General features: G+C 57.2%; 1 protein-coding gene across 7 annotated transcripts in view; it reads left to right on the top strand.

Moving 5' to 3' along the window:
- Positions 1-11,191: 11,191 nt before the first annotated feature.
- The window catches only part of TTC7B (tetratricopeptide repeat domain 7B), a 277,951-nt gene continuing 264,040 nt past the window's right edge, over positions 11,192-25,102 (top strand). For 2 of the 7 annotated variants that reach the window (XM_061429700.1, XM_061429704.1), the window contains exons 1-2: positions 11,303-11,378; positions 23,520-23,974. In XM_061429700.1, the coding sequence (XP_061285684.1) occupies positions 23,845-23,974 (130 nt within the window). In that variant the 5' untranslated portion in view covers positions 11,303-11,378; positions 23,520-23,844. Of the gene's footprint in view, positions 11,379-23,519; positions 23,975-25,102 lie in introns of all 7 variants that reach the window. The other 5 variants (XM_061429699.1, XM_061429701.1, XM_061429702.1 and 2 more) reach the window with 5 other exon arrangements.

Raw genomic sequence — 25,102 nt, 5'->3', positions numbered from 1 at the left:
GTGAGTCCCCTGCAGCAGTGGCCCGCAAGCTCAGGGCTCACATAACCCTGGGCAGGTCACTGAGGCTGCTTCCCTGCCTGTAAAACAAAGTTGAATCCCTCAAGAGTCCTTGGTGGCAAATCTGAGGAATCCACATGCGTTAGCCGGGACGATTTTATAGCAAAACAGAGCCAGTCTCTGTTATTAGAGAATTCAGGCTGGGGACTCTCCCAGGGCTGGAAGGCAGCAGGGTCCCAGGTGGGCTGTACAAGTGATCCTCTCTTTAGCTCACAGAGTCCCGTGAGCCAGTGCCAGTAGCCGAGTTAAGTCTGAGAGGGAGGCAGGGGCAGGGAGTGCAGGGCCAGAAGGGCCTGGGGGATGTTCCCTTCCCACCTCCCATCCCGGGATCTGTGTCGGCCTCACTCCTCCTGCAGACCAGCTTCCTCTGCTCCCCAGGCCGTGGGGCAGGACAAGGCTGCCCTGGGTACCAAGTTCACGCTCAGCATGTGGACACACAGAAACCATCTCAGCCGCTTCTGGGAAAGGGCTGTCACGGGTGCATCTCTGGTCCAGGTCAGTTCAGTCCAGTCGCTCAGTCGTGTCCGACTCTTTGCGACCCACGAACTGCAGCACGCCAGGCCTCCCTGTCCATCACCATCTCCCGGAGTTCACTCAAACTCACGTCCATCGAGTCGGTGATGCCATCCAGCCATCTCATCCTCTGTCGTCCCCTTCTCCTCCTGCCCTCAATCCCTCCCAGCATCAGAGTCTTTTCCAATGAGTCAACTCTTCGCATGAGGTGGGAAGTACTGGAGTTTCAGCTTTAGCATCATTCCTTCCAAAGAACACCCAGGGCTGATCTCCTTCAGAATGGACTGGTTGGATATCCTTGCAGTCCAAGGGACTCTCAAGAGTCTTCTCCAACACCACAGTTCAAAAGCATCAATTCTTCAGTGCTCAGCTTTCTTCACAGTCCAACTCTCACATCCATACATGACCACAGGAAAAACCATAGCCTTGACTAGACAGACCTTTGTTGGCAAAGTAATATCTCTGCTTTTGAATATGCTATCTAGGTTGGCCATAACTTTCCTTCCAAGGAGTAAGCGTCTTTTAATTTCATGGCTGCTATCACCATCTGCAGTGATTTTGGAGCTTCCAAAAATACTCTGTTTCCACTGTTTCCCCATCTATTTGCCATTAAGTGATGGGACCAGATGCCATGATCTTTGTTTTCTGAATGTTGAGCTTTAAGCCAACTTTTCCACTCTCCTCTTTCACTTTCATCAAGAGGCTTTTTAGTTCCTCTTCACTTTCTGCCATAAGGGTGGTGTCATCTGCATATCTGAGGTTACTGATATTTCTCCTGGCAATCTTGATTCCAGCTTGTGCTTCTTCCAGCCCAGTGTTTCTCATGATGTACTCTGCATAGAAGTTAAATAAGCAGGGTGACAATATACAGCCTTGACGTATTCCTTTTCCTATTTGGAGCCAGTCTGTTGTTCCATGTCCAGTTCTAACTGTTGCTTCCTGATCTGCATATAGGTTTCTCAAGAGGCTGGTCAGGTGGTCTAGTTATTCAGGGCCGAAACCACTGGAGCTGTGAGGAGCCCTGGTGAGGAGCCCAGGAGTTTCAGGGTGAGAGCAGGGGAGACGTTCCAGAATTATCTCCCCCAGAAGGACCGGACCACGGGCTCGCCTAGCCCTAACGTTCTGAGACCGTGGGAGCAAGTGGATTGTAGAGCAGCTCTCCAGATTGTTCTGAGACCATCTTGCGGGTCATGATGAGCTGATTAAAGTCAGTTCTCAGGGAGGGGACATATGTACACCTAATTCATGTTGATGCATGGCACAAATCAAACCAATATTGTAAAGCAATTATACTTCAATTAAAATATATAATTTTTTAAAAATTAGGGAAAGAGTTTAAAGAAAAAAAGAAATCATAGGAGTAAATCAGTTCTCAAACTTGAGGGTGCATCATAACCATTGGGAGGACTTGTTAAAACACGGATATTTTGTTTAGTTGCTCATTCGTGTCCAACCCGTGCAACCCTGTGAACTGTAGCCCACCAGGTTCTGTCCATGGGATTCTCCAGACAAGAACACTGGAGTGGGTTGCCATTTCCTTCTCCAGGGCATCTTTCCAACCCAGGGACAGAACCTATGTCTCCTGCATTGCAGGCGGATTCTTTACCACTGAGCCACCTGGGAAGCCGCAAAACTCAGATGACCAGACCCCAACTCACAGTTTCTGATTCAGTAGGTCTGGAAGGGCATAGTCTGAGAATTTGCACTTGTAACAAGCTCTGAAGATATTTTTAATGTCTGGTTCCCAAAGTGGGGTCCACATTGCTGGCTCTGCCTGTTTCTTCAACCTGCAGGTTCCAGAGTCAGAAGGGCCCCTGGGGTGGGGCCCGTGTGTGCAACCAGCATTGAGTCCCTCTGTGCACCACCGTTTGAGAAATGTCTTTGCTCCTGGCCTTGAGTGTCACCATGGGGAAATAAATGGTGACCAGCCAAAGGGTGTATGGAGACCGAAACTGTTAGTCGCTCAGTCCTGTCTGACTCTTTTGGGATCCCATGGACTGTAGCCCCCCAGGCTCCTCTGTCCATGGGATTCTCCAGGCAAGAGTGCTGGAGTGGGTTGTTCTTTCCTTCTCCAGGGGATCTTGCCCACCCAGGAACTGAACCCAGGTCTCCTGCATTGTAGGCAGCTGTTTTATCAACTGAACTACAAGGGAAGCCCCAAGAATAATACTGGAGGGGGTTGCCATTCTCTTCTCCAGGGGATCTTCCCCACCAGGGATCGAGCCCGGGTCTCCCGCATTGCAGGCAGATTCTTTACTGTCTGAGCCACCAGGGAAGCCCAAGGATGTATGCTCAGTGTCATTAAACGGTTAAAGTGGTTAATTAAATCATTGTATTTGGATTAAAGCAAAACAAACTTTCCACTTTCACTAAAGAAAAAGAGGTTAACCTCAGGATGGTAAATCCAGCCTTTGGGGTGGGTGAGAACTCTCTTTTTCTGGGCAATTTCTCCCTTCTGGTTGAGGCAGACTGAGTGCGAGGTTCGCTAGTAACTAAAGGCTGGACGAAGCTCTCGGCCGGGGTTAGTCTGCCTCTGGCCGCCCGGCTGGGAGGTCCGCACAGCCCGGAGGCCGCCAATGAGGAGCCGAGGGGCTCGTGACGTCATCTGTAGGCCCTCTCATTGGCTGCCGCTGCGGCGCAGACCCTCCCCTCATTAGCGCTCCCGGGCTGAGAGCAGCTTGACCCCTTACCCGGGCCCGCGGCTCCTCTGCCAACAGCAGGTCTTTCCAAAGAAAAGTCCTGCTTTCTGACAAAGTGCTGCTTTTCTGCGCTGACCTTTGACTGCTGTGCTACTACTGTTCAGCTGGTGTCTTCAGCCTTTCCTAGGTACCTGGCCGGTCACTCATTTCCCATTTACTTTAATCATGTCTTTTTACGAGTTTTGTCTTGCTTCGCGGCAGATGAATTTCTCAAGCCCGAATTTACTGTGGCCTGCTCGTGATCATCTGTCCCACACTTAACCTGGGAATTAACAAGTTGGTGCCCAGAGTGGGAGTATGAGAAGGTCCCACAGCTGCTTAGTTGCAGAGATGCAAGTCAGATTCAGGGCTCTTAACTCCCAGTTGCAACCCCCACCCGGCCCCCACACCCACCGTCTGCTGCTGCAGAGTGCGGAGCAGCATCTCAGTCCAGGAACGTCACCTACAGGTGATCCGCATACCAATAAGGGATGATCCGGGTTTCCTCACGGTGCAGCGACTGCTTAACTCTTCCTTTGATAGGGTGGACTCACGGATGGCAGAGCAGTGCGCTCGTGTTGCAAATGAAGAAATTGATGGGGATTTGATCATAAGCCAGTTGGTGGTGCGTAGAGGCATGAGCCCCAAACGCTGCAAAGAATGGCAAGTCCATGAGCCTCTAGGGAAAGGTCGGTGTAGTGAGCGTGCATTCAGAACTGTAAGCATCTGATGTGGGAGTAAGGAGACCATGCAAAGCGTGTGTCTGCTTCTCTGCTGGCCACCAGTTCAGAGAGAGAGAGAGTGTGTGTGTAGTCCTGTCCAACTCTTTGTGACCCCATGGACTGTGGCCCACCAGGCTCCTCTGTCCATGGGATTCTCTGGGCAAGAATACTGGAGTGGGTTGCCATTTCCTCCTCCAGGGGATCTTCACAACCCAGGGATTGAACCCTCACCTCCTGCCCGTGTCTCCTGCAGTGGTGGGTGGATTCTTAACCACTTGAGCCACCTGGGAAGCCCAGCCAGCAGTTCAGATAAGCCCTCATCCCCAGCCTCTCTGACCAACAGGTGCTTTGCTACAGGGAAAGGAAACCAAACTGTGGATTTTTTTTCCTCTGACGTTGAGGGTATTCTAGAGCTTGATGTGTCTGAATGCCATGACCCTCTTTTGAGTCAAGGATCTTTGAAAACTCAGGACCACTCTGTTAGTTGGGGAGACTCGGCAAGCGGGCTGGACCTGAAATCCTTTTTCAAGACTTGGCTCCCTCCATGACTTCGTAAAACCTTACCCCCCAGTCCCCCACTCCCCCAAGGTGGGTCAAAGGCTCTCCCAGCCCTCAGTGCTCATCTGAGTCCAACCGCGGTGCTATTGTTCACTTCTTTGTCCCTTTTCTCAGCTGATTATGAGTTCCTGAGGGATGGCACCCTACTTCATATCACAATTCTGTGTCTTTGGGGTCTAACACTGTCCGATACATTGTAGGTACTCAATAAACGTTGAACTGAACTGTGGAAACCTTGCCTGCTGGTGGCCTTGTGCAAGTGACAACTGCTTGCAATTCCCAACAGAAACGGATTTTTTTGTCTGTGAGACTCATTCACACAGAATGAGAATCCTCATTCTTTTTTATTAGTAAAGTGTCTGAAATGAAAACTTCACAACTGTTTGCTAATACAACTCCATAAAAACAACCAAGATCCCTTGTGCTTACCTAATTCCTGATTGCCCTTTAAAACTCTAGAAGTGTGAACCAACTGCGTTATTCAAATCAAACCACTCCATGTGTTTCCTTCTGTTCCCAGTCGGCTAGGAAGCTCAAAAATCATCCTAGTCACACTCTTAAGAACAGTCTCCTCCCTGGTGATGGTACAGTGTTCTCCCCTATATCTGTGAAGTTCCTGATCTTGCTTTGCTGTTCATGTAGACATATAGGTGGGTATTTTAACATAAGCCCACTCTTTGCCTTTCTGGAAGAAGTTAGGACAGGTGATGCATCGGGTAACAGGAGAGTGTCCCCAGAACTCTAAGTGTGGGAAAAACACTCAGGAAGATAAGCAGTTTCTATCATACAGACTAAACTGAAAACCCACTTGATCTTTTATGGTGTCCAAAGCCTCGGCAAGGTCATCATGAATGCAAATGAATGGTTGCAGAGCAGGCCCGGCCTTTTCCAGGGCAGGTGTATGTGGCTCTGTGACACGTGGTGGTCTCAGCCCTGGAGGTGGCTCAGGAACGGGACAAGAAAATGCAGAGCTTTTCCAGGGTTTGGATAGTTACCTTCTTGAGGCTTTCCTCTCTCTCTTCCAAGTCCATTCTCACCAAGCAACCACTTCCACTTTACAAGCATCGTGGCACTGGGACTGGGTCCCTGGGTAAGGGACGCTGGGGGATGGCTTCCATTCTAAATGGAAGTTGGCATGAAGTATAAGCAAGGGCCTCTGTGGGCTTAATGAGTGGGAATAGGTGGAAGGCGCCCTAGAGCACCCGCTGTTTCTGGACTTGCAAAGCTGAAGGCCAGGCGGGTGTGTGGTCTGCACCCTTGCCCCACGCTGTGCTGGGTCCCTCCTCCAGCAGCCGGCCAGCCTCCTGCAGCTGGCTGCTCCTCTCAGACGGCCACACAGTTCACAGGAACACCAGCTTCCACGCCTGCAGCTGAGCTGCTCAGCGAGGAGCCCGCCGGCTTGTTCCTGCGGTGGGAGCATGGCTCCGGGCAGCAGCAGGCGGCCCTTGGGGAGAAAGTCAGAGGACCCCAGGGTACTTTAAGGTGGTGGGAGAGAGGCACAGAACCATCTTGGGTCATCCTCAGAAGCCCCGCTCAAAACGGTGGCTGTGATGCAGCTTTTTTAAACAGCAGCCTCATTCATGAAAGCAATCCTGGGCCCTGGAAGTATGACAAACCAGAGTTGGATAATACTCCATGCCACGGAGTGTCAAACACCCACGGAGAGTCACGCACTACAGAAGAGGAAGGAACCGCAGCTGCCCTCACCAAGGACAGAGCCAGGAGCACAGTGAGCAGCAAAACAAGCCCCAGGACAGGACACCGCTTCAGAAAGTGTGAAGCTGCACACTCCCGTCCCAGGGGGTGGCAGGAAATGGGTTTGGTGATAAAATTACTTAAAAGACAAAATAAAGGTGTAAGAAACACAAAAGTCAGCCAAAATAAGGGCGTAATAAGCACTAAAGTCTGAAGAAGGAAATGGCAGCCCACTCCAGTATTCTTGCCTGGACAGAGGAGTCTGGCGGGCTACAGTCCATGGGATTGCAAGAGTCGGACACGACCTAAAGACTAAACCACCAAACACAAAAGTCAGCCAAAATAAGGGTGTAATAAACACAAAAACAAAGTAAGGGTGTAATAAGCACAAAAAGCAACCAAAATAAAAATGTAATAAATGCAAAAATCAAACTCGTGGTTAACTCTGATATGGTCAGGTGGATCCCTGGGGTTCACTTTATTATTTTATGATACAGGCGCCTCTTGATGACGTGTGTCTTTGCAGGGGTCAAAACCTCGCAATTAAAGGCGTTCAGAGGCTGAGCGCGGCCCTGCAGCGTGGTTTCCCGGTGGTTACAAACGTTGCGGGAGTGCCGGTCCGGGGGCCAGTGGGGCGTGGCTGCCGCCCCGGGCTCGGGCAGGTCAAAGGTCAGCAGGGATTGTCCTGGAGGCCCCCTGAGCCCCCCCCCCACCCCGACACTTCCAGGTTTCCCTCTCCCCCTAATCCGGCCCCCCGCGCTTCAGCGAGCTGCCTGCCTCCAGCCCCACCACCTTCCTTCTCCGCACTCAGTTACTCGACAGATTTGCTGAGCATCCATCCTGTGCTGGGGCTGCGGCAGCAAACAAGACCACACGAAGGGCCCTGCCTTCCTGGAGCTGACAGTCTGGTGAGGGAGACCCACGAGCACTGAACAGACGTAGCCCCCGTCGTGGCCCTCTGGAGCCGCCAGCTGAATAAGGGGGCTGGAGTGGGTTTGGACCGGGGGTCAGGAGCCTCTCCGAGGTGGGGGCCTCGGGCCAGGCACTGAAACTCCCCCCGGAGGCCCCACGCCCCCTAGCCTGCCCTCTCTCTCCAGCCCTGTCCTCTCTGTTCACTTCTTACCTTACTCTAGTCGTGGGGGTGTGTGTGGGTTTAATTGAAATGTAGTTTATTGCCCTCTTCTCCTCAAAGCCACTGCCAGGCCTTGAAGCTGGATCCAACCTACAGGCTGGGATTTTTTTCACTTCCTTGTCTAACCCGTAATATCAATCCCTGGTTAAAAAGATGTTGGCTTAATTACTATTATGAGCACAGGAGACTTCCTACTCCTGAGGTCCCCTGAGTTCTGCCTGCAGGTAAACTCACCTGGAAAACTGGTTTTGGATATTCTCCTCCTCTGACCACCTGTGTGTCTCTAGGTTGCTGTGGCAGCTGCCAGGTGAGCCCAGACAATGAAGGTGAACGGCGCTCAGTCGTGCCCGAGTCCATGGGGTTCTTCAGGCCAGAATACTGGAGTGGGTAGCCTTTCCCTTCTCCAGGAGGTCTTCCCAACCCAGGGATCAAACCCAGGTCTCCCACGTTGCAGGCAGATTCTTTACCAGCTGACCTACCAGGGAAGCCCAAGAATACTGGAGTGGGTCGCCTATCCCTTCTCCAGGGGATCTTCCCCACCCAGGAATCGAACCAGGGTCTCCTGCATTGCAGGCGAATTCTTTACCAGCTGCGCCACCAGAGAAACCCCCATTCATCGTTTATTTCATTCAAAAGCTCCTCCACTGTGCCAGAGCCGATGCTGGGTGCAAAGGGTACAAGGCATGGAATGCAGGTCACATTTGCTGCATTCTTGCTGACTCGGTGGACATGAGTCGGAGCAAGCTCCGGAGTTGGTGATGGACAGGGGCCCTGGGGTGCTGCAGTCCATTGGTCGCAAAGAGTCGCACACGACAGAGCGACTGAACTGAACTTAGGTTCGATCAACACCCTTCTAAGTGCTTTACGTGTGTTTCCTCCTTTAATTCTCCGTTAACTCTATGAAGCAGACAACTCAGCTGAGGGACTGCCAGCATGGAAGGCGTGGAGTGAGAAATGCTCCCCAGGCAGCATACACTGAGTCAGGGGTCAAGCTCCGCGCTGCCTTCACGAAGACGTGGGCCTTGACTCGGAACTTATCAGCTGGCCGGGAGGGTACAGAGGGATGCGGATAATCTACCAACAACTGGGGCAACCGGGGCGGATCAACACTGGTCATGATGTGAGAGCGTGGTTATCAGAAGCCCCATCACAGCACCTGTCGGTGGTTGAGCAGCCCTGACCCTTGGCCTGGGTCTCAGAGAACGCATAGGAGTTCCCCTCCTGGAGCAGAGGAGATGGAACATCCTGTGCAGGCCTCTGGGGAAGCAGAGCTCCAGCTCAGCTACGGGGAGAAGGTGGTGGTGGTGGGGCGATGTGGCGGGGAAGACCACCTGTGGGGGTGCCTGTGGCTTCCTCCTGGTTGGACTAAAGCATCATGGCCCCAGAGGGACCCCTGCTGAAACCCGGACATTCCAGATCCCCTTCCCTGTGCTGTCCATGGCGACTGCAGCACCTCAGAGGCCCTTGGAGGTACCTGAGTTTCAGCTGGTCACATCAGAAGGCATTTCCTGATCTTCCTTCCTCGTATCAGAGAAGGCAATGGCAACCCACTCCAGTACTCTTGCCTGGAGAATCCCAGGAACAGTGGAGCCTGGTGGGCTGCTGTCTATGGGTTGCACAGAGTCCGACACGACTGATGCGACTTAGCAGCAGCAGCAGCAGCTTCCTCATATCTTAAAAAAAAAAATACTTGTTTTCGGCAGTGTCGGGTCTCAGTTGCGGTACCTGGGATTTTTGCTGCTGCACGTGGCTCTTATCTTTGCGAACTGTAGCCTGTGGGCCTCATGGCCCCGAGGCGACGTGGGATCTTAGTGCCCTGACCGGGGATTGAACCCTCAGCCCCTGCGCTGAAAGGCAGTTGCTTAACCACTAGACCACCACCAGGGGAGACCTTGTTCCTCACCTCTTCATGTCTGAGTTTCAGCTTCATCACTGGTTACCTGGGCTCGGTATCTTTCCCCCCCCCAAGAACAGCCCCATGGCAGCTGATGGGTGAGAGGAACCTGCAGGTGAGCTAGAGGGAGGCTCCCCGAGGAGAGGTGAGGTCAGCCGCTGCTCCTCATAGCTGGCACTCCAGACGTCAGCTCCACCCTCAGACCCAGCACCCAGAATGTAACCCTCTCGCCACCTACCACCCTGGTCCACGCAGCACCGTCTCCCGCCTGGACTACTGTGTCCTCAGTCCTGTGGCCACAGTGATGCTCCTACAATGCAGGTCATGTCATGACTGCTGCTGCTGCTGCTGCTGTCTCTTCAGTCATGTCTGACTCTGTGCGACCCCACAGACGGCAGCCCAACAGGCTCCTCCATCCTTGGGATTCCCCAGGCAAGAACACTGGAGTGGGTCACCATTTCCTTTTCCAATGCATGCATGCATGCTAAGTTGCTTCGGTTGTGTCTGACTCTGTGCGACCCCATGGACAACAGCCCACCAGGCTCCTCTGTCCACGGGATTCTCTAGGCAAGAATACTGGAGTGGGTTGCCACTCTTTCATTAAAAGTCCTGCACGGAGGCCCCATTTCACCAGAGGAAAAGCCAAAGTCTCCACAGCGGTCCGGAGGCTCAACGGGAGCTGCAACTCCAACTCCCATCTCTGAGTTCTCCAACCCTCAACCCATTAAACAAGCCCCAGGCCTCTGCTCAGACGCTTCTCCCCCAGATACTGTTTCTCACCTGCTTCAGACCTTGGCCCAACGCCACTTCATCAAAGCCACCATCCCGTTTAAAATCACAACACCCGCCACCCGCTCAGGTCTTTATTTTCATTGGACTCTGCTGTTTCTTCATTACTTTGCCAACAAAGGTCTGTCTAGTCAAGGCTATGGTTTTTCCAGTGGTCATGTATGGATGTGAGAGTTGGACCGTAAAGAAAGCTGAGTGCCAAAGAATTGATGCTTTTGAACTGTGTGTTGGAGGAGACTCTTGAGAGTCCTTTGGACTGCAAGGAGATCCAACCAGTCCATTCTAAAGGAGATCAGTCCTAGGTGTTCATTGGAAGGACTGATGTTGAAGCTGAAACTACAACTTTTGCCACCTGATGAGAACTGACTCACTGAAAAAGACCCAGATGCTGGGAAAGATTGAGGGTAAGAGGAGAAGGGGATGACAGGGGATGAGATGGTTGGATGGCATCACCGACTCAATGGACCTGAGTTTGAGTAAACTCCGGGAGTTGATGATGGACAGGGAGGCCTGGCCTGCTGCAGTCCATGGGGTCTCAAAGAGTCCGACAGGGCTGAGCGACTGAACAACAACCTCAGCTCTGAGCCTGCAGGGTCAGGACAAGGAAACCCCATTGGTGATCCTGCATCCTTCTCGGAGGACAAGGGACCGGGCGTCTGGGCTGGCGGCCCTTGCCTGGCTCAGTCCAGCTCGACGACAGACGTTTATGGGGCCCCGGGGCAGCTGCAGGGCCTGGACGCGTCTCCACTGCCTGGGATCAGGTGCCGGGAGGCCGCCCGGGGCAGAAGGGGCCTGCTCCGGGGCAGGAGCGCAGCCGGGCCCGGAGGGACGGCCCCCCAGACCTGAGAGCCAGGGCACGCCAGGGCAGGCTCCCCTTAGCGTCTGCGCCCCAGTCCCGCCCGCTCCGTGACCTTCGCCAGGGTCGCCGCGCCCGCGGGTCTGCAGGACCGCCGCCCTCGTCGCTGCCTCCGCAGGCCCGGCGCCGCCCTCCCGGGTCTTGAGCCCCGCCCGGCCCCGCGGTCGCCCCGATCCGGGCCGCAGCCCCCCGGCCCCGGCCTCCCGCAGCCCGGCCCGGCGGCGGCTCCGGCCCTGGCCGGCAGGGGCGCTCCTCGCGCCGGCCGCCGCCTCCGCCCCCCGAGCGGCGCGCCCGCCGCGCCGGAGCCGAGCCGAGCGGAGCCGGGCGGGGAGGGAGGCGGCGACCGCCGGCGGCCAGGCCGCGATGGCGACCAGGAAGGCGGGCTCGCGGCTGGAGACGGAGATCGAGCGCTGCCGCTCCGAGAGCCAGTGGGAGCGGATCCCCGAGCTGGCGAGGCAGCTGTCGGCCAAGCTCATCGCCCACGGTAGGCGCCGCGGCCTCCGTCCGGCGCCGGCCGGTCCCCCGCCGCTCGCGGGGCGCGGCGCCCGGGGGCGCGCGCGGGGCCGGGGCCTCCGGGGCCGGGGTGGGGGCGCGCGATCGGCGGGGACCCGCGGCCGAGCGCTTGTGGGGGCGCCGGGACCCCGGCGCAGGGCGGGCTCCCGGCCGAGTCGGGGTGCGAGTCTCACCAGGTTCCCGGGGTCGGGGGCCGGCCTGGGCTTCAGAGAAGTCGGGTGTGACGGGCGGGGGCGCGTCCTCAGGACTTGGCTGCGGATGTAGGGGGGGTCCAGGCTGCGCGGGTGGTGTGCTCCGAGTCACGACGGCTTTAGGGGAGTCCTGCGAGTGAGGGCTGCTGAACCGAGACCCCTGGGACACACGCTTTGTAAACATATGGCATGGAAGGGCTCCAGGTAGAAGCCCAGAGTTGGGGTATGTGTGGGGTGGTGGAAGGCAGGCTGAGACGTGTGTCCTGGGGTCCCGACCGTGTACAAGCTGAGGGTATAGGGAGGTCAGGTTCGGGAACATGGAGAAAGAGAGTCAGAGGCGTCAAGAGGGAGAGTGTTGTGCAGAGAGGTGGGAATGTGGTCGAGGAATGTTGGGAAATGGGGAAATTGGGAAATGGGGGTGGGTATGTGAGTGGCTCGGGGCCCAGAGGAAGAGAGGGTGGGACAGAGCCCCGAAGTAGTAGCAGCCTGGGTCCTAGGGGTTGGTCTAGGACCCCTGTTGACTCAACTGGTTCTTGTACCTGATGGACTGGAAATTGCACCCAGAATCCCGTTTCCAAAGGCACAACTCCACGTGGCCTTATTTGTTTTGGAAGCAAGTATCCTGAATACTTGCTTGCTTTTTGTGCCCGTCAAAACCACAGGCACCAATGGATTGGCAAGAGGGCAGAGAGGTTTTGTCCTGTTTCGTCTCTGGCTTCCTGAGGCTGGGCAAGCACACGCTAGCCGGACAAATAAATGAATGACACTGTTCTCAGAAAGGGCATCCCCTGTTTTCAGCCGTCTCACCTCAAACTGCCCAGAAGTGGAGAGCGATGGCATGTGCCCTCCTCAAGGGCGGTTTGTGTGGGCCTTTTACGGTGTTAGTGCCTCACAATGAGAACGGGGTTTTGCGCACTCTCAGCTACGGTACCGGCTCTGGGCAGGTGTTTCCTGGGCAGGTGCTGGTGCCGTGATCATGCCGGGGCACGGTGGAAGCACAGAGCTACCTGGGCTCAGCATGGTGGGAAATGTTGACTCTTCTCAATTAAATCAGCATTTAAGGAAAAGGTGGTTCCCTGGGCCCCAGTGGCAGCCTGACCTTGCCATCTCTGTATGGGTCACCGCCCATGGACTGGGGCATGCCAGGCTTCCCTGTCTGTCACTGTCTCCTGGAGTTTGCTCAAATTCATGTCCACTGAGTCAGTGACGCTGTCTAACCGTCTCAGCCTCCGCTGCCCTCCCCTCCCTTTGCCTTCATTTTTCCCAGCATCAGGGCTCTTCCCTGTACCCGAAGCATTCTCTTGCGTCTTCGGATTTAGACAGTCCTGGGTCTCCTTTGTCACTTCCCAGCTGTGTGGCACATAATACTGTCAGGGCAGGTTGATCTTTGGATTAAACGGGTTCATTTCGGAGGCCTCTGATTTTTTCCTTCAGAATCCACCTGTTTCCTGCTTTATTTACTCGTTCAACCAATATTTGCATGTCCACCTGTGCCAAGCGTCGACAATGGTGAGCAGCTCCTGCCCTCCTGTGCGGCCTCCTCTGGGGAGACAGATGTAAGCAAATGCAGTAAGCCTGATAGCTTCAGACAGTGAGAAGAGATTTGAGGAAACAGTCATGTGAGCATGGTGGGTGGAGCCGTGGGTGACTCTGCCTAGGGTGGTCTTTGGAATGAGAGGGTGGATGGACTTCGGGACTTGGGCCTCTCTTGCCCTCATGGCTCCAGGCTCGGCTCCTTTTCCAAGGCCTGGCCCCCATGGTCTCGGGCACAGCCACTAATGGGGCTTGGGGTCGGCGCTGGGGAGCTGGTCGTACAGCGCACGGTGGGCCTTGGGTCTGTGTACACATTTGGTTTGGGGAAACTCAAGAGAGAGATTTCTGCCTCCAGGAACTGCACGGCAGACAGCAGTCTTTGATGGCAGAAGGTCTCACAGACGAGAAAAGGTCAAAGACATCGCTCAGGAAGGTTAAAAAAATAAAGCAAAGATAAAGGGTGAAACAAAACCGAACTATTGTGGCTCTCCTTTGGGGTTCAGAGAAGTGTCTGAAGGAGGGTCTTTCCCTTTGGCTGCAGTGGGACCTCCTCCTGTCTTTGGGGGCACCAGGCCCACCTGGGTACATGGACCTCACATTTGGGACAGATTTGGCAAAATCCATGAACTAAAACATTTGCTATTTGGAATAAGGACAGTGAGTGAGTGTCGCCTTTGTCATACCGAGACAGTTACCTTGACAGCAACCACAGGCAGAAACGGGCACTGTCGTCAGAACCCGCCCGACCGGTGCCTGAGTCCCGGGCCTGGCACTTCCTAACTCTGTGACCTTGGCCAAATTACTAATCCCTCCAAGCATTCATTTTTTCATCTTGGATTAAAAGACTTATTGTAGGGGTTGCTGTAAGATTCAAAGGAGCCTAAAGGCTCCCAGGATGAGCCACAGAGCCTTAGTAGGCGGGCCCTTCACTCATTCACTGATTCATTCATTCCACGCCGAGTGCTTGCCACGTGCTTGTCGATGTTTGAGTCCCTGAGGATACACCAGTGACCAAATCAGACAAAAATGGCAAACGTCCCTGCTCCTATGTGACACCCACCTTCTAAGGGGGAAGGGGTGCCATATATGATAAATAAAATCACTGTCAGACTTTATTTTTTTGGACTCCAAAATCACTGCAGATGGTGACTGCAGCCATGAAATTAAAAGACGCTTACTCCTTAGAAGAAGAGTTATGACCAACCTAGATAGTATATTGAAAAGCAGAGACATTTCTTTGCCAACAAAGGTCCGTCTAGTCAAGGCTATGGTTTTTCCAGTGGTCATGTATGGATGTGAGAGTTGGACTGTGAAGAAAGCTGAGCGCCGAAGAATTGGTGCTTTTGAACTGTGGTGTTGGAGAAGACTCTTGAGAGTCCTTTGGACTGCAAGGAGATCCAATCAATCAGTCTATTCTATAGGAGATCAGCCCTGGGTGTTCTTTGGAAGGAATGATACTGAAGCTGAAACTCCAGTACTTTGGCCACCTCATGTGAAGAGTTGACTCATTGGAAAAGACTGATGCTGGGAGGGATTGGGGGCAGGAGGAGAAGGGGACGACAGAGGATGAGATGGCTGGATGGCATCACCGACTCGATGGACGTGAGTTTGAGTGAACTCTGGGAGTTGGTGATGGACAGGGAGGCCTGGCGTGCTGCAATTCATGGGGTTGCAAAGAGTCGGACAAGACTGAGCGACTGAACTGAACTGAAATGAAACGTGCGGGCTGTCAGACAGCGTTAAGTGGTATCAGAAGAATAGAGAGTGGAAGGGAACATGTGCTTTGCGATGGGGTGGGGGCCCGGGCTGCTGGCTTCAGTGGGGCAGCTGGGGAAGGGCCTCGGGGCGGCGGCCTGAGATAAGCGCTCCGCCACCGTTGGAGTGCGGTCCAAGGAAGGGACTTCAAGGGCCGAGGGTGGCAGGGCCAGATGGTGGGGCCTCAGAGGTCACGGCTCACGCTCTAGGCTTCCTCCGAGCGACGTGGGAACCACAGGAGGCTCTGAGCAGAAGCGTCGGGGTCCTCAGTGCCGCACTGGCCGCAGGCCGGTCCTCTCCGCGCGTCTGCGTGGGGCAGAGCTGCCCGCCCGGGAGGGGGGCGACGGCGGCCCCTCTCAGAGCCGCTCCGGCGTCTCCTTTGAGATAAACTGGTTTCACAGTTTTGCCAAGAGGTAGATACGGAAGAAAAGGGCTAGGGCCAGGGCCAGGCTGGAAACAGAGCTCTGAAGTCCCTTCCCGCCTCACCCCGCACCACGGTCCTGATCATTCCATCGTGAGGAACTAGCTCGGTGCCGGGCCTGCGGGGTTCCGGCAAGAGCGCTTGGAAGGCGGGAGGCCGCGCGAGCCGGGCGCCAGCGCAGACCCCCGGGCCGGCGGCGTCGGTGGGCGCGGGCAGCGTGGGGGCAGTGCCGGGGCTGGGGCGGGGCCGGGCCGGGTGGACTCGGAGGGCTGCGCATCGGTCCCTTCTCGGCCCACACCCCGCCCGGCTCCGAGGCCCCCGCAGCTGCCTGCTCCTCCCGACGGCCCCCCGCTTCCCGTGAGCCAGGGCCGTGATCCGGCCTCCCCCTTCATTCGGACTCTGCCTGCGGCTGCGTGGCCGCGCTCCTTCTGAGCCTGCTTTCCTCCTCAGTGAGATGGGCTGATGACTCCCGCTCCGGCCGGTGGCTGTGAGGACGGAGTGGGTTGTGGTACCTGCAGAACCGGGGTTCGCCCTCCCCTGACTCTGGGCGAGGCTGGCCAGTCCTGGGTCTCCCCTGCTGGGGAAGAAGCGCAGAGACCCTGAGACACACTCCTGAGCAGTGCCTAGTCGGACCCCTGCGTGGCCAGGAACACGGCAGTCACTCCGGAGCACCCCCCAGACGGCACAGGCCTCCCCGCCCCTCAGGACTCTCAGCCGCTCAGACAGTTCGGTCACTGGGAACAGTTGGGCCCTACTGAGTGTGTCTTCTGGAAGGAACCACCACCCTTCTGCTTAGGTGTGATCTTGAGATCCTTTAATTACCCCTTAGTGATGGACGGGTAGCAAACTGATATAAAGAGTATCTGGGGAGAGGGGGCAAAGTCTGGTCACCATGTGTAGGCCGTCGGGTGGAGTGAGGGTCTTGCCTAGGCCAACTGCTGATGTTCCTGTGCTTCCCAGGGGCTCTGGGTGGCACTGTGGCGTCCTGTTCCGGAGGCGGGCTGTGCTCGCTCAGGCCCCTGGAGTGTTCCCAGAGAGGGGGAGGCGTTGGTGGACGGGAAGTGGGGCTCCCCGCCGGCCTGAGGAGCTTCTTCGGAAACCAGGCCGAGGTGCAGCTGAGAGCCTGCGGCGGGGTGAGGAGGTGGCCCTAGCCTTTAGGAGAATGCCGGGGTGTCCCCGACTCCCCGAAGTCCACCCCCCAGACCCAGGGGAAGGGGACTGCAGAGTCCCCTCCTGGCCCTCCACGGCCGGGGCACATCTCGCTTTCAGAAGGTCTGTCTTGCTGTACTCCGAAGCATGTGCCTTTGTGGAAGCCCACCTGTCCTGATTCTGGGACACGGAAGGTGCAGTTGTCCGACGGTAGTGCGCCAGTGGCTCTAAGCCGCCCGGGCTCGTGGTTGCTGTGGTCCGGGCAGGAGGCCTTGTGGCTCAGCCCAGGGCTCCCTCCACCCCGACCCCCTGCCCCCGACGTTAGGGCGGGGGCCTCAGGCTGGGGCGATCAGGAGGGCGGGTTCCCTCGTCCGCCCATCCTGCCCTCCTGCCCTCCCGGCCATGGCGCCCCTCCCCTCGGCTGACTCGGCTCCCTGACCCCGCCCTCCCCGAGCTGCTCCTCTCTCCCTGGAGCTCGTGGGGTTGGGCTCCATGGGCCTCTCTGCAGGTCGGAAGCCTTCCCGTCCGTCAAGATCCTCGTGCGTTTCCCCCGTCGTCCTTCCCTCCCAGAAAGGGCCCTTCGCCTCTGAGAAGACAAGCGCAGAGTGAGACCCGCACATGTCAGTATTCACACTGTCCTGTCGCGGAAGCGCCCCGGCGGCCCGCTGGGCAGGCGGCACTCACTGGCGCAGTTATTCTTTCCCTTTAAGTTTCCTTTGAAGGAAGGGCTAAGGTGCTTAAAAAACGAAGCAAACAAGCAAACACACACACTTGAAACCCACTGATCTGGTCCGACCTCCCCCGCCCCCAGTTATAGATGAAGGAAAGGATCCAGGGAGAGAGGAGTCTTCCTTAGCCACCCGCGGGAGTGGCAGAATCCAGCAGCGGCCAGGCTCAGAGGTCTGGACCCGGGTCAGAGTGAAACTTCACCTCGGGAAGGCCCGAGTAGACAGTGGAGACGCATATCCAAGGTTCCTCTTCTGCAGCACTTGGGGCCAGGGGCGTCTCAGGCTGCAGAAATTTTCAGAGTACTGTACATACTAGACCTTACATGACTGGGGTCCCTGCCCCAGTCCTAGTGGGGTCAGGGACAGTACTTCATGGGAAACAATCAAGATTTCTGCTTCAAAACATATCAACTGTCATTGCCAAAGGGATAACGTCACTCTAAAGAGCCTCGTGTTGGTTCAGTTTAACTGCCCAATAAGTTAACAGCGAAAATGAGCTTTGTTTTGTAGAGAGGCCTGGAGTTTGGAAATTACAGACACAGGGTTGTAACCCGTAATGATAGTGCTGGACTGAGAGGGTGGCTGGAAGGACCAGCCGAGAACAAAACGAAACACGCCCAGGAGCGCCTGGCAGTGCTCCGCGGGGCCCGCCCTCCCGAGCGCCTCCCGCCTGCCCAGGAGCGCCCGGCAGTGCTTCGCGGGCCGTCACCCTCCGAGCGTCTCCCGCCTTCCGGCTCAGGCCCCGGCCCTCCCCACGGCCTGCCAGGCGTGTGCGCCATCTGGCCTCCCGGCGGTGCTTGCAGAGGGCAGAGCGCGCGGCCCGCTGGAACAGCCGTCAGCCCCGTGGCCGGCGCCCGGTGTGCTCAGTTGAACAGACTTTCACACAGGGAGGCTCCTGCTTAATCGGAACTGGCCCTTCAGGACGAACGGCCGAGGGCTTCCAAAAGGGCCAAGGAACAAGTGACGACCCTGTCTCCGGGAGAGCTGTTCCGTGGGGACTGGCGTCGGGCAGTCGGGCCGGCCAGAGGCCCCCTGGCTGGCAGTCCAGTGCTTGCCACCTCCACCGTTTCCTCCTTCCTGAATGAGCCCTGATTTCCTTCAGCCCTTCTGGGTGCCTTGAGTTTACAGGAGCTGGGCCTTGGCCCGTGGGGGTCGGTCCGTCGCTTAAGCAAGCTCCAGCCCGTGAGATGTCACAGGCCTTTGCCATCGACGGGCTTCTAGGAGGGATGTCTTCACGCTGCAGGTTGTCACACGTGCTCCAGCGGGAAGAAGAACGTTACCGCGTCCTGGCCTGGACGTTGTTGCCCCAAAGCCGCGGCCGTCTTGCGCAGGGAGCTCCCCGCCCAGGAGGGAGGCCCACGGAGCGTGGGACGCGGAAGTCGCACTGCTGAGCCCCTGGCGCTCACCCCCCGCCAGCCCTGCCCTGGGCTTCCTGCCACGCGAGATGGCGAGCTTCCTGCAGAAGCCGTGTCGACGCAGCGTTCCGTCCCCACTTGCAGCCTGGCGCCCCCTTCTCTCACCCAGGGAGCGCCCCGGGAAGGGCCTTCGGGCAGGTGGGCTCCGCAGGCCGTGGAGGCCTCCAGACCTCTGCCTTGAGTGAAAGCCAGTTCTTCCATCTGAGTGGCCAGGAAGAGGGAAAGGCTATTCTTTTTAAATTTGAATTTTTATACAATTTAGAAAGGTTATTTTCCATTTACAGTTATAAGAAAACATTGACTACATGCCTTGCATTGTAGAGCACATCCTTGACTCTCTCTTTGAGCCCAGGACTTTGCGCACTTCCCCAGCCTGGTAATCACTGGTTTGTTCTCTTTATCTGTAGTGTCTTAGGGGCTCAGTTGTATCCAACTCTGCAATCCCATGGACTGTAGCTCACCAGGCTCCTCTGTCCATGGGATTTCCCAGGAAAGATACTGGAGTTTCTTATTCCCTTATTTGCCTTTCTGTCTGACTTATTTCACCGGGAGGAGGAAACGGCAACCCACTGCAGTATCTTTCCCATGGACAGGGGAGCCTGGCGGGCCGCAGCCCACGGGGCCGCAGAGTAGGACGCAGCACACGCCCTGCACCTCCACGTGTGGTGCCGCAGACGGGAAGGGGTCTCCCTCAAAACCACGCCCTGCAGCCACCGAGACGAGCAGAGTCTGGCAGGCAGGTGAGCTGCGTGCCCCGTAGGCTGCAGAGGGCAGCCGCTCCCCAGGGACCCTGACGGCGGGGCCGTCGCCCTGCACGCCCCCCCAGGCCTGTCGCCGTTCATGGGGCGCAGAGAGCAGTGGAGAGGCCGGAACCAGGAGGTGGAGAGGCCGGAACCAGGCGGAACACACGCTGTTTGGCCCTTTCCTGGGCCTGCCTAGCGTGCAGTCAGAGTCTCCCGGCCTTTGCCCTCTGAGTGACCTTGTGCACATGACTTGAGCCACTGAAGCCTTAGTTTTCCTGACTCCATGAGTGTTGAAACAGTGCCGGTAAGGAGGGAGAGTGAACAGGCATGTCTTGAGCTTCTGCTGTGTGCTGGATTCCGAGCGTGAACTTTTACACGGATCCCAGTTGATCGTCACAATCGAGGGGAGTGCGGCTAGGGTTGTGATTCCCACTCAAGGCACAAGTGGGCCGAGGCGTGATGTTCACGGAAGGATTCTCGCCCGCCTGTGACTCTCGTTCCATTATTCGACACTAGCGTTTTTCTAAACTTTTCAGATCAGAGAATCACCAAGCTGGCGTGTTAGAACGCAGATTGCAAGGCCCCTAGACACGCCTGGTGACTGACGCAGCCCGTCCAGGGAGGGGACCAGGCTTCCCTCTTTACAAGCCCGCGGGTGACGCCCATGGTGCTGGTCCGTGGACACGCTCAGGGGAGCCCTGAGTTAAGGGAGCCGGGACACTGTGGATCCCAGACCCCTCCTGTGGGTGGGGATTCTCTTGGGCCGAGATGCAGACTGGAAATCTGCCTTTATCATCAGGCCTGGAAGACCCTGCCCTCAGCCACGATTCTCAGCATTTACGGAGCACCTCCCCTGGGCGGGCTGCCCCAGAAGAGGCTGAACAAGCCGGTCACTGGCTCAGGGCGCTTCCAGCTCGGGCAGCCATTCAGCCTCCGGGCGGCCAAGTCAAAGGCTGACTCGCACCTGGCTGGGCCCCAGCTCCTGCTCTGAGAGGTCTTGGCAGGGCGGGGTTTGGGGAGCAAGGCTGTTAAGCAGCACCCAGGAGACTGCAGCCCTGGGCTTCCTGAGCCCACGGGATCGTCTGGGGTGGGGCCGGGTGTCACCTGGGCTGGGCAGAACCGGACAGCATCACAGGGGCTCCTGGGAGCAGCGGGGGTCCTGGGGGCTGCGCAGTGGCTGAGGCTGGCAGAGCGAGCCTGTAGGGCGGGGTCTCATTCCAGTCGGCCTGAGCGGCTCCCGGCTTTAGCAGCGGGCGGCGTCCTGTGTCCCGGGACCCCCTCAGTCCTGGGCAGTGGGCCGGTGGGTCACCACATGAGGTGGATGCGGGTATCTTAGCAAAGAGGAGAGGAGCCTTGAGCAGGAGAAAGCACTGCCTGGTTTATATCCGGGTTCAGTCCTGGGCTGACGCTTACTGCTCCTCTGGCCTGGGGTGAGTCACTGAGCTGCTCTGAGCCTCACTCTTTATCTCGACAGTCGCTTTCAGGAGCAGATAAGACTGAAGTTTCCAGCATCAGCACCCTCTGGAGCTGCCTGGCTGAATCATGAGGTTTGGGTGTGGGGGGAGGGTGGAAAGTTCCAGATACTTAGGCCTTTTCAGGGCGTGGGGGGAGCGGGCAGGATAGCAGTAACAGATGACAGCAAGGTGCTCGGCGGGCTGGGGGAGGGTTGCTGTTGCCCTGAATTGTGGCTGAGGTGTGAAGCTGACAGCCACCGGGACTTGCTGGGCCTCAGACTGGTGAGCGCCTCAGCCCAGCTCTGATGGGCGCCTCAGGCCTCCTCTTCCAGCAGAGCCTGGCCGCCCCGGGGGGCACGGCCTTTGGATCTTCGGTTCATTGCTGTGCCCCAAGCACCAGTCACGTGGCTGGCCCACAGCAGGTACCCAACAAATTTTTTGTTTTTAACTTTTTATTTTGTATTGGGATATAGCCACCAGGGCTTCCCTGGTGGTTCAGACAGTAAAGAATCCACCTGCAATGCAGGCCTGCAATCCCTGGGTTCTCTGGGTTGGGAAGATCCCTGGAGGAGGGAAAGGCTACCCACTCCAGTATTCTGGTCTGGAGGATTCCATGGACAGAGGAGCCTGGCAGGCTACAGTCCATGGGGTCACACAGACAAGACTGAGCTACTGAGTGCACACGGGTAACCATCGCATTAACCGTGTCGTGACAGTTTCCAGTCAGCAGCGAGGGGCTCAGCCACACGTGTACCGTCAACAATGCCGTGACAGTTTCCAGTCAGCAGCGAGGGGCTCAGCAACAAGTGTACATGTATCCATTCTCCCCCAAACTCCCCTCCCTGAACTAATTACTAAGTGAACAACTTGGCCTCTGCTCTGGAGGAGTTAACTTGGATGTATTTACTCATCAAGCACCTACTGAGCACCGCCTGGGTCCCAGCCCGTCCCGAGGGCCCAGAACACAGTGATTGCGGAGTCCAGTACACAGAGGCTGGGCAGACGGGGTCAGGCCCGGGCATAGGGCGGTGGCGGCCGCAGGCAGGGAGCGTCCCCGCACGGCCGCCTCTCAGCCTCCCCGGACCGTGCACTGGGCTTGCCAGGGGCCAATGGGAGGCTGTGGGGACAGGGGCCTCCTCCCCCTCTCTGGGGAAGCTGCAGGGCAGACGCCTGCCGGAAGGCCCATCCCAGGGAGGGTCTCCAGGTGTCCATCTGCCCCTGACCCCCCTCCTCGTCACACCAGGCCGCACGCTGGGCCCCCTTGAGGGGCTGCCATCCCTCACCCATGAGGTCAGATCAATCTGTCTCTCCAGGTGGTCAGCTGGTGAGATGGCACTGCTTGGGGGAAGGGCTGCCAAGTGCAGGACCCGTGGGGAACGCCACAGCCCCTTCCTGGCCGCCAGGCACCAGGCCGGGGGGTCGGCTCCCTGTGGAGCCCTGGGCGCTGAAGAAGCGGCCTCCGCGGCCCTTGCAGATGGCCTGGCACAGGCCCGTAGTGCCCTGTCACCTTCTTCCAGGAATCTCACCTGGGGAGAGCTCCCCCAAGCCCCCCACGCCTCGCTTGCTTCTGACACCTTCCTGGGAGTCCCTGGTGGTCTTTGCACACCCCTGGACAGGCAGGTGGCGGCCCCTCCCCGAGCATGCTGCTCCTTGAAGGCGGGGACCGAATGGGTACTTGGATCTGCAGGAGGAGCTTGTGGATTCCATGAGGGTACATGGCTAACGCGTCATGTGGGGCTGGCTTCCTGCGAGCATGTCCGAGCCTCCTGCACTGCTGTGATAACACCCCCTTCCCTGCTGGACTCACTTCCTGCCTGGCTGAGCTCTGGGGACAGGCCAGGCCAGCCCCCCGCTTGCGACTTTCCGGCTGCCTTGTCTCTCCTTAGACGGGGTTTCTCTAGGGGAAGGTGTGCGTGTGTGTGAGTGTGTGTGTGTGTCTAGCATGCTCATCATTCTGCCAGCACCGTGGAGGGTGGTCTCTATGCCCAGCCTTACTCTCCCAGCACCATGGAGGGTGGTCTCTATGCCCACCCTGACTCCCTGTGCTGTGGATGGTGGTATCCATGCCTAGCCTGACTCTCCCTGTGCTGTGGACGGTGGTCTCCATGCCCAGCCTGACTCTCCCAGCGCCGTGGAGGGTGGTCTCCATGCCCAGCCTGACTCTCCCTGCGCTGTGGAGGGTGGTCCCTATGCCCACCCTGACTCTCCCTGCACTGTGGACGGTGGTCTCTATGCCCAGCCTGTGCTCCGGCCTCATGTTGTGCACACGGGAGGCTTTGGCACGAAGCCTGCCCTCGGATGCCCGAGGCTTTCCCGGACGCCGTTTCTGCCAGCCTTGTCTTTGCCTCGTGCGCCTTGGATGTCAGGAGGAGTTCCGTGAGGCTGAGCCCTGAGCCGGCCATGGTTTAAGCAGAGAAGGTGCAGAGCGGGGGCCTGGGGCGGGGGTAGGTCTCGTCCCCGTGAGTGTCACGGCCTGACTGACCAGGCACCTGGGGGTGGAGGTAAGGGCACAGGTGATGCGTTACCAGGATCTCAGCGTCTGATGAGTCATCGGCACAAAGATCTTAGCCTTCACTTTGGGTGACGGGGGAGCCAGTGCAGGGCTTGAGGCGAGGGATGACGATCTGACTAAATATTAAAAAAACAGATCACGGCATCTGGTCCCATCACTGCAGGCAAATAGAAGGGGGACACTGAAACAGTGACAGATTTCCTCTTCCCAGGCTCCAGAATCACTGCAGACGGTGACTGCAGCCCTGGAATCAGAAGGCGCTTGCTTCTCCGCGGGAAAGCCATGACAAACCTAGAGAGCGTGCTGAAAGCAGAGACGTTTCTCTGCCGACAAAGGGCCACATACTCAAGGCTGTGGTCTTCCCAGTGGTCACATACGGCTGTGAGAACTGGACCATAAAGAAGGCAGAGCACCACAGAATTGATGCCTTTGAACTGTGGTGCTGGAGAAGACTCCTGAGAGCCCCTTGGACAGCAAGGAGATCCAACCAGTCCATCTTAAGGGAGATCAACCCTGAATATTCACTGGAAGGACTGATGCTGAAGCTGAAGCTCCAGCATTTTGGGCCTGGAGTGCTGCAGTCCATGGGGTCACAAAGTGTCAGACACGACTGGGCGACTGAACAGCAGCAAGAACATGACATGACCCGTCTTGGATTTGAAACAGGTCAGGGCATCCGATCCGTGTTTTCTAGTTGAGGTGTGTGCCCTTCTCTTCCCCACCTCACTGGTGCGGCCTAGCCCCACCTTCCTGTGAGTCTGGCGGGGAAATGCTATGGCCTTGCTGACCATGTGGCTTGGTGGCCAGTGGCCTCAGAGGCACCGCCCTCCTCCAGCAGCAGCTCTGCCTCCCCTCCCAGCACGTCCCCCAGGCGCTTCTGCTCTGCTTGGGCCCTGAGCGGCCTCCGAAGGCCATGCTCCCACTCCTCGCTCCTGCCGTTCAGTTGACGAGTCACGTCTGGCTCTCAGCGACCCCGTGGCCTGCAGCCCGCCAGGCTGCTCTGTCCCTCGCTCCTGGCCTGTCCTCATTCTGGTTGAGGAAACAGAATTGAGTGGGGGAGCCGCTGGTCTCCTCCCTGTAAGGAGACCCACTCTCCCCCTTCCTGGTGTCATGGACCCCGTTCTTCCAAGGCCTGCAGCCCCCTGGCCTCTGCCCTGAGCCCCTCCCGCCCCTGCCCCCTAGACCGGCCTCTGCAGGCCTCTCTCCGCCCCCTGGGCCCATCTTCTCTGTCTGCTCCTCTGGACTGTGCCCTGTGGGATACACTTGTCCCTAGACTCCCTGTCAGAGCCGCCCTCTCATCGCTGTCTGATCACGGCCTTTCCTCATCTGCTCTGCCCTCCCTGGTTCCCCGAGCCGTCTCGTGTCAAGGTAGCCTTCCAGTGTTACCTCCACGTGGCCGAGTGTTGTGGTTATGTTGATGCTCTCGTCTTCCTGAATTCCGGCTGCTCTGACCCACCCAACCACGCCCTCTTTCCAGTGACTTCTATCTTGGTCTCTTTCTGCGCCTTCCTCCACAGCCTCCCCCAGCTTTGACCCCTCATCCCCCTTCCTTCATCCACTGACTTGATTTCTCTACTTGGATATCAAATGCCCTTTAGCCTGGTTAACACAGAGCTTGTGGGAATGTTCTTCCTTACTCAGTAAATGCAAAGTGGTGCCACGGTCCGCGTTATCATGCCATCTAAGATCCAGAAAGGGTCTTGAATCCTGTCCTTTCCTTCCCTCAACCCGCGTGTGTTAGTTTCCTGTTGCTCCTGTAACGAGTTGTCACAGGTATCCCGACATCAATCCACG

The sequence above is a fragment of the Bos javanicus genome, chromosome 10 (assembly GCF_032452875.1).
Source record: "Bos javanicus breed banteng chromosome 10, ARS-OSU_banteng_1.0, whole genome shotgun sequence".
Taxonomy (NCBI): domain Eukaryota; kingdom Metazoa; phylum Chordata; class Mammalia; order Artiodactyla; family Bovidae; genus Bos; species Bos javanicus.
This window is presented reverse-complemented; position numbering and strand designations above follow the sequence as displayed.